This window comes from Nipponia nippon, unplaced genomic scaffold (genome assembly GCF_047370975.1).
Source record: "Nipponia nippon isolate SJK-2023a ecotype South Korea unplaced genomic scaffold, ASM4737097v1 scaffold_4, whole genome shotgun sequence".
Taxonomy (NCBI): Eukaryota; Metazoa; Chordata; class Aves; order Pelecaniformes; family Threskiornithidae; genus Nipponia; species Nipponia nippon.
Window position 1 is genome coordinate 74,509,433 of NW_028262358.1, and position 9,430 is coordinate 74,518,862.

The 9,430-nt window shown below is 39.2% G+C and overlaps 1 protein-coding gene across 1 annotated transcript in view; it reads left to right on the forward strand.

Moving 5' to 3' along the window:
* The window catches only part of LAMA4 (laminin subunit alpha 4), a 103,507-nt gene extending 94,077 nt beyond the window's left edge, over positions 1–9,430 (forward strand). The window contains exons 34-38 of the mRNA XM_009463348.2: positions 171–330; positions 1,340–1,470; positions 3,903–3,996; positions 4,994–5,113; positions 6,604–9,430. Coding sequence (XP_009461623.1) covers positions 171–330; positions 1,340–1,470; positions 3,903–3,996; positions 4,994–5,113; positions 6,604–6,749 — 651 coding nt within the window. The 3' untranslated portion in view covers positions 6,750–9,430. The remainder of the gene's footprint in view (positions 1–170; positions 331–1,339; positions 1,471–3,902; positions 3,997–4,993; positions 5,114–6,603) is intronic.

Below are 9,430 nucleotides of genomic sequence, written 5' to 3' on the forward strand. Positions count from 1 at the left end.
TGAAAAGCATCTGTCCTGCTTCTCTTCTCTGGAAATTGTTTTTTAATTAAAAACTGATGCACCAGACAACCACAGCCTTACAGCTCATAAACAAGTACAAACAGCGACAGAAAAGTTTATTTCCTTCCACAAGCAGTTTATCTACTAATCATGCTTTTTTCCCCCCTCAGATTAACTCTGTCTACAGTTTTAGTGGTTGTCTCAGCAATTTACAGCTCAATGGAAGATCAATTACTTCAGCTTCGCAGACATTTAGTGTAACGCCTTGCTTTGAAGGCCCATCAGAAGCAGGAACATACTTTTCATCAGAAGGAGGATATGTCGTCCTTGGTAATACACTACTAAACAAATGTATCCCATAATAAGACTATAGTATTCACTGTGCTTCAGAATGGCATATTTCACTAAAGGGTGTGGTGATTTCTGAGGCTGTGAGCTGTAAGGATTATTAGATACAGATCATTGTGGTAAGCAGCTGATGTTGACAGGTCACAATGTCTCCATGAAACTTAACAAGTCATTACAAAAATACATCTGTATGTATTTCAAATAATTAGAATAATTTCACAAGGGAGCAGATTATATGGTAAAAATTATTGCAGACATATAGAAGTCAATGTGGACCAAGTATACCAGGAAATGGTCATCCCTTAGTTTTTTAATTAATAAAACAACATGTAATTCAAAAATCCTAAGGAAAGGCTTTCTGCATGTCTTAATAATGAACAGCATGACAGAACACATCTTTTCTGTCATTTAGGCCTTCTGTGTTCCAGGAAGTGTTTTATGAGGGTTTTTTGGTCACATACATAGGCTCTGATCTGAACAGGAAAGGAAACTGCACAACCCCACTCTCTGGCAACACCAAGAACAATTAGACAGTGTTTCTAATTTGCTCCCTGGCCTGCCACCAGATTGAAAAAGGGGGTTTCTTCTACTGAATCATCAAAGCTCAAGTGAACTCCCACGCACTGTATGCTGAATGTCTAGCAAATTGCACAATAAGAAACTGCCAAAAAATACAGATAATTTACTTTCTGCTGTCCATTTCATTGCTAAGAAATATTTTTTAAAAAAATACATTTTTAAAAATAATGAGAAAAATAAAGAAACCATTATTAGTACTTCAAGCAAACATAATCAAAACAAAAGTTGAAATGGGTCATTGACAGCACACCATGCCATCTCTTAATGTGTACTGGCACATGTTCCAGTAGTTTTAAAGACAGAACGAATAAGTTCTACCCTGGGGCTTTGAACTTCCCTTTTGGCTTTGAGTAGATGTACAATTTCATCACGAACTCAGTACAAAAAGAATGCTATTCTTTTTCCCTCACAGATGAATCCTTCAGTTTAGGCCTGAAATTTGAAGTTGTTTTTGAAATACGTCCCCGAAGCAGCTCAGGAATTCTACTGCACGGTCACAGCGTGAATGGAGAGTACTTGAACATGCATATGAGAAATGGACAGGTAAAATGAAGGTCACATTTCCTCGACCGATTTGACTGGTTCCTCTCCTACCTACTTTGGCTCTGCTATATGCAGCTTTTGTCTTACAAATTTACCATTAATTGATTCTTATTTCTCTTTTAAATATATTAACTGCTTAGATTAGGCAACCCAGACACCTAAGACAAAATCAGATCACTTTACTGATACCAACTATAAATATTTAATGAGCAGTTGGAAAGAAGCAAGAGCACTGACTCTTCAGTGCTGCTCTTTCATCCACACATTAAAAATGTATAACAGTTACAAGTAAGGTAACTGTTGATGAATTTTTATTTCTTGTTCATTAAAAGAGAAGTCTGAGCTGTGCTCAGTCTCTTCTTGCTTTAACATATATGTGTGTGATGGGGAGAGTGAGGGAAAGGGAAAGTTCTGATTTTCTGATTATCTGTTGATCTGGTTTCTAGAGCCTCTGGATTTTTGTAACGCTGTCAGCTGAATGAGAGAGGTTTGAAATGAACTTACCACATAGTTGTTGCTGTTGCTATTTTTTTATTATGTTCATCGCTAAAATCTGGATCCCATCATGCTACAAATTGCACGCATACTGTAATAAGCTGCAGTCTAAGTGGACAAAACAAGCAAAGGTTTAGAGTAGGGGAAATTTTTTTTTTCCTTTTTGCAGAAAAGAAACTCAGGGCATAGTCAAGAGACTAAGCAGTGTGGATATTCTTTAACTGCTGCAATGCACTACCCAGTATCTAACTGTCAACCAAAGTGGAAGAGTATTTAAGTGAGGCTGGCTGTACCTCATTTAGAAATGCAACACCTGAGGAAACATGCTGTCACCTCTCTTACAAGAACAGGAACCTACTGTAGAGTGCCTGAGTGGACAGTTTAACACGGTGATTCATCCTGTCCTAAAGCTGATGTCTAATATAGACATCTATCATTCAGAGAATCTATTTTTCTGTGTTGAGTATAGAGAGAATAACAGGTGCTTCAGTTAGCCACCTAACTTTTGACAGCTGATTAGGTAAGATAAAGCCTATTCTTACAGCTGTAGCCAGTCCTCAGTGAATTAACAAAGAAATTCTTAAAGCACTGCTGTGTATCATGCCACACTTAAAGGTTGCAGCTGTATACAACTGGTCCAGTCTAGTACTTCTTATGTAAAGATCTGATGGAAGGTTTACACATGCGGAAACTTGTCTGGTTTTTCAACTGTATCAGCTGGTCTAACAAAAGATACTGCCTCACTGCTTCAAACTTCACCTCCTGTATAATGCATATGCAATTTATAAACAAAATTCACCCTGGAAAAGCAGCTCTTCCCTGCTTGTCACTGCAACAGGTATGCCAGCTACCTTCTTAGTAAGCATCTGTGTTTTTTACCATTAACTATCTGCTCTCTTTGAATGCATTACCAAAGACCTGTTTTGTGAAGACATTTTTGCTGGACAAATAAGAACAATCAGCACCTTTAATTCATTTTTTAAATGTATGCATCTCTCTCTATCAGTACAGCTCGTCTGGGTGATTTATTAAGGAGTCACTTTCTGTCATGATTCTGTATTTGCTTTAATCGTTCCTATATATTTTGTCCAAGGGTGGATAAAAGAGAACATGAGGATCACTTCATTTTTGTTTGCTGGTGCCCTTGTGGAAAAAAAAAAGTTTTAAAATTTCTTTGTTACAACTACATTGAAACAGAGATCCTCTAAAATTAAATATAAGTTGTTTCCTTGCAACGTTTTTCACTCAACAAGGTGTCAGCATTATCAGGGACAATTTAGACATTTGAAAAGCCTGAGTGGCTGGACTCAGTGTTCTGAGTTCTCCAGCAATCACCACCGGGAATCTTGTGCTCTGAACAGGGACATGTCACTGCTCTGCCGCTGCTGTAACACTTCCACATAACTAAAGCAGAGGTGCAAAATTCAGAAGTAGGTTCACTTTCTAGCTCTGCCAGAGATTTGCTGGTAAGCTGGAACAAGTACCTTAAAAGTCATTCTTAAGTTCCCTATCTGTTCCTTTCCTACATCTTGTCTGTTTGTTTATACTTGGGTTTTTCATGACTGTTTTCCTCATTAAGTGGCTAGCAAGATGCCAAAACATCATCTGATGCCTCTAAACACTAATTTACCACACAGGAAATTATAGAGTAGCAGCTCTAGAAATTTTGAGTTAATTAGTTGTTATTTTTTAATCTTTGACCTTTTCCTTGAGTTCAAATCAGAAATGTTTCAGAACTATTGAATCTAAAAAAAAAAAAAAAAACCACCTAAATCTGTGAATTAAAAAGGTGCTTTGTTCTAAAGAATTTCATGAAACCATGTTTTTCCTTCACTTACGTACTAGACATGTTTAGAGTGAGGAATACAGCATTGTTACAACAGAAGAAAAAAGAACATGAGGAGGTTTACAGTGACAACTACATTATTTTCCTCCAGGTTACTGTGAAACTGAATAATGGAATCAGGGATTTTTCAACTTCAGTGACACTGAAACAGAGTCTCTGCGACGGCAGGTGGCACCGAATTGCAGGTCAGTAAAACATGATCATCCCCTAAGTGAGGTGACAGAGCCCAGTTCTCCCTCCCCAGATATTCATCTCCATGCACTAGTGCACTGGGAATGGGGTCATATTTTCAGCTCTTCCTTTTCATCTGTCAAGACACAAGTTTGTGTGAAAGACACAGTTGTATTCGTTCCTTAGATATAGCAACTGTAGAGGTTCCTGGGAGGACAAGCACAAGTTCCTACGAAGAACAAGCAAAGATGGAAGCTTCCTGTTCAAAGAACACAAGACAGCCTAGCTGAAATACTGGCAACCTTTCCTAAGTCATCTACCAGATAATATTCTTCTTTTCCCAATTAGAGGTTAAATAAGTTGGTAGAATGTAGTAGGCACAAGTATATGCTGCCCTTAAAGATCAAATAACAGGACAGATCTGGGGAGCCCCTGCCTCACACACAGAGATGTCTACAGTCAGGATTTTGCCTCTGTACCAGCCAGCCTTCTTTCCTGGGTTTGAAAGTCAAAAAGTACTTCTAAAACTCAGGTACTTTGAACTCCCTTACCTTCCTGTCTAGATGCTCACTTGGGATGTCTCCCAGCGTCACATCCAGAAGAGATCCGAGTGTGCACCCTTTCCGCATACATTCTGGTTTCCTTCTGAAGGAAACCCAGGCACACACGCAAGGAGGAAACCTCACTGCATACTAGTACATCCCCTATTTAGAATGACTTGGCACACAGTTTTTCTAAGCCAGACACCATTGTGTGCTCATACCCTTCAGCCTAGACACAACTGCCAGCAACCAAGAGCCCCACTCAAAAGCATCCTTGCTCCCACACTGTATCTTCCATTGGCTCTGCTCTATGCCAGAATCTGCCCACGTAGTGTCACTGATGGCTCACAGCCCATCTAGCAAACACTAAATCAAACTACTCAGATCAAACAGATAACTCCTGTCTGTCGTAGAAAACTCACATGCTACTTCTTACAATCTCCTTGACCCCTGTTCCTTCTCCTTTCAGTTATTAGAGATGCTAATGTGGTGCAGCTGGATGTAGACTCTGAAGTCAACCATGTGGTGGGGCCACTAAATCCAAAGGCAACTGACCACAGGGAGCCAGTGTTTATTGGAGGTGTACCAGGTAAGTTTTTGGCAGCTTTGTGGTACATTGTTCTCAAATTTCGATACCGTTTCCAGAGAAAGCATAGAGACCTAGTTTTCATTTCAAAAAAGAACAAAACATACCTCATGTGAACAAGCTGGTAAAATTCAAAGGCTCAAGAGCTGATCAGAAACGTTCTGCCTCAAGTTTTCAAAGACAAAAGTGCTGCTTCATTGAAATTAAAACATTCACAGTTGCTGGAGGGTCAGGTACGGACTCAGCAGAGAAGTCAGCTAGCTAGAAAAAAAAAATTGCTTTTTTTCCACTTTACTTTCCAGTACGGGCTTACTGTTTTCTTAAGAAGTGATTGATTGATTTATTTATGGGATTGGAAACTCACTGTCACTGTAACTGGAGTCTCAAAGTTTTGTTGCTGGTAGGCTTCTTTCTTCTTCTTCAAGCAATGGCATCTTTGAACACAAGACAAAACTTGAAGATTCTTTTTCTGACTAGTGATTTCTCTTGCACAGATGTCTGCTAATGTGAATTTGTGACTCACAGACCATCTGTGTAGTGTGGGCCAAGATTACTACATTTACTTCCCTTATTCAACAGACAGAGCTACTCTGTTGGAGTTCATATACAAACTGTAATCAACACTACGTGATTCAATTTCTAAGTAATCTCCTGTACATTTCTCATTGAAAACATGCAGCATTGTTTCTATGTGCCTTGCATGTCAATCATGAACAGCTCCAACTACAAAATTTATTATATTGCTTATCTTGGATTAGTGGCTTGAGTGTGTGATGTTCTCATCCATCCCACGTTACCAGGAGGAAAAATGAGCCTAAAGGGAATAATAAAATCTATGTGCAGATGCCTGTTCCCTCTTTAAATCCAAACTGGAATTTTATTAGGACAGAACTCTTCCCAGAGAGGTAATATAAAGTGGTAATTGCAAAAGCTGTTCTGCTTCATAATAGAGCCTTCTATTTCTACATTAATTATAGAATGTTAAAGCAATGCCATACATTGGCTCTACAATGCTATTATCACCCTGGCACAGGAAAATCTTACAATGAACTTCACGACAACAAACAAGATATAATACTAACTAATACCATGTACATATAGTAAACTAAATGCAAACTAACAAATCGGACACAGATGACAATACATGTAATGTTAAAAGAAATTACAAACACACACGCTGGGATTCATCTACTCTGTTACTTAAAAGAAAATGCAGTTGTCAAAAAATGCAAGATTGGGCCTCTATTGATTATGTAGTATCAAGAGTTTTACATAAATGTAGATAACTCCCCAAACCTAGTCTAATGGCCTCTAGGACACTGGCAGTAGGCCAGATATTTTAAAAGACCCACAGAAGATTCAGCAGAGCTGCAGTTAGTAACAAATAGAAAAGATTCTGCCACCAAAGTGATTATTTTGGTCATCATGAACTCTAATTCTTGTTTTGGTTTTTTTTTCGTTTTTTTTTTTTTTTTTAAATCTGCTTCTTCCAGAGTCTCTGCTAACATCTAGCCTGACTACACGCAACTCCTTCATTGGCTGCATTCGTAACTTCATGATTGATGAAAAACCTGTGAGTTTTAGTAAAGCAGCTTTGGTTAGTGGTGCTGTAAGCATCAACACATGTCCAGCAGCCTGATAGTGCACTGCATCAATCCTCTAAAGTTCCTTAGACCACAGAAAGAAAAACAGAACAGTAGAAACCACGTTCATTGAGAGAAGAATGAAAATATCAAGGATCCATCTACAGAAAGCAGTATGTTTAAGGGTCCCTTCTAATGTTTATGTGCAAACAAAAATCACTGAAGAATAAAGGGCTGTTGCTTCTGCACTTCTCTTACTATACCACAAGAGTGAGCTTTACCATTTGTTATAGTGTATGTGTGGCCAGTCTGTTATATGAAAATGTGAGATTATAAAAGAAATTAAAATTATATTAAATATGTTACTTTCAAGATAGATCCTCTACATCATTTCATTCCATACCTTAGGTCACCCTTTGTTTCACAGGAAAAGATCTGCTAATGCACATTAAAGAATAAAGCTAGATAATAGACTTACATCGCAAATAATTGTGTTCAAGGACTTCTTTTTTTTTTTTTTATTTTCCATTCAACTCATTTATATATTCCTCAATTAAAATGGGAGGCAGAGATCATACCAATTATGTAAGCTTACAAACAATGAAAAACTAAAATTTTTATTCCACTTCTAGACTTCACGGATATGTTCCAGCACAATGTGAAGACAGGATGTAAATCTTTTAAGATAGACACTTTATATAAGTGATCACTTACCTAAACTAGGTAATTTTAGAGCAATACTTGCCTTACATAGGAAGGGAAAGAAGAGAGGAAATTCAAAATGTCATGTTTTTTCCCTAAATTTTTAAATGCACTCACGTACAAACAGAGCACTAAATCCACAATCTGACTGTGATCTCATTTGCACTAATATAACACAAGTAAACACAAAGCAGAGAAAGCAGAATCATAGTCACAGTTTCAGGCAAATCCCTTATTATATCAAATCATCGCTTCCTTGTGAGACTGCTGCAGGACTTCAGTTTACAGCAGTAAGCCTCAAACTAGGAACATGTTCCTGTGGAATGTATCCCGGAAGATAGGCTGCTGCAGAGGAACTGGGGGTGAAATACGAAGATGTAAACAGAAGGCGAAGGGCCGCAAATCTGAGCTATGTTAAAACCATAGAAGGTAGATGGAAGTTAATACTAGGCTTTAGCTCACAGTAGGCTTGAACATCAAACAGACACAAGTCACTTGCAAAACTCAATCTCTTCAGTGATAATCTACAAGGCATCAAAGCCATTTAGGTTTCTTTTCTTTAAAGAATAAACTACTGTTGACAGAAAGTTTTATGATTGCTGGGCACATTATTGTTGGAACCAACTCAAAGCATGACCAGCTGCAAAGCAGGAAAGGACAACATCCTCCAGACTATAAATTAATAGGAACTCATCTGGAAAACACACAAGTGACAACTGGAATCCAAAGATCTTGAATCTATGGACAGCTGGAGGAACCACCAGAATAAGATACATGTGTCAGCACTAATCAGTAGCTTCCCTACTATTGTCTCAGTAGGAAAAGGGTTTTAACAGACTGAAGTGGCCTTGGCTCACTCTGGGTAAAGAGCTGCAAGCTGTGGACAGACTGGCATAGGGACTCTCTGGCAGCTGGGATCCCATTACTGCCTCTCCACTTGTCTCTAGAGTCCAGTGTTGGGTGGTGAGTGGATGAGAGAAGATAGCGTGGCTCCAGCAGCCGCTGCTTCTCCTTCCACCAGCCTTGCAAGCTCTGCTCATGCTGTCAGCCCAATGCCTGTTCTGCCTTCTCCTGGACGCATCTCCCATCTTGTTCCCTGCAACTCTCAGGCAATATGCTCCCAGGACTGATGCTCTTCCCGACCACATAGGGAGGCTTCTGGGAGTGGTATAGAGCTCCCTCTTTTCCTAACTGTATAGCCCACTGTTCGCAGTTCAGAGGCAATCAGGAAGAATACCCCCCTGCAGTCTCCCTGAATCAAGCACATCACAGGTCCCCAAATCCAGTTGCCTTCAAATGTCATCTTTGTCTCAGATACCAAAACCAGTATGCCAGCTCAACTCTTTCCTGCTCCCAGCTACTAACCAGTCTCTGAACAGAAAACACGTAGGGCTTTTGGTTTGGGAATTTTTTTATTATTGGGGGTGAGGAGGAATGTCCTCAGATCAGTGAGCTGGTTTCCCAGTGGGTACCAGAGGCCATGCATGGTGTCAGGGCTGTGCAGCTGGAAGCAGGGGTAAAAAAGGAAGTCTCTTTCCTTCCAGCAGCAGTGAGTTGTCAGATTGGCTCAATCAATCTCATGACACCGCAACTTGAGCTAAGCTTCCTCAGGCCCTGGTCTCCAGGACCCCATTGCTGGAGAGAAAAGAACAGTGGATTCCCTGCTTAGATAGGTTCGTTACAAGGATTACTGAAATTCCTTTCAAGGTTGTCTGCAGCTGCTAAGCAGAGATAGCTAGGAATAGCATATGCTTGTGCCCCCTAAGAGCATCACAGTTTAGTGAATGCTGGTATTAAGCGTAGCATTGTACGTTAACTGGTACACACATACTCAGAACGTCTTTCCATCTTACACCTATTTCAAACTAAAGCATATTTTCTCATATCCACATCTATGCTCTGTGAATAAACAATATTTTTCTTAGACATTTTTGCTGCAATGAGATTTGTTTTTGTTCAGCAGATTTACATTTAAGAATGACTTTTCTGATTAATCAGTCCTTCGCATACTTTATATATGGAAAACTAAAAATAC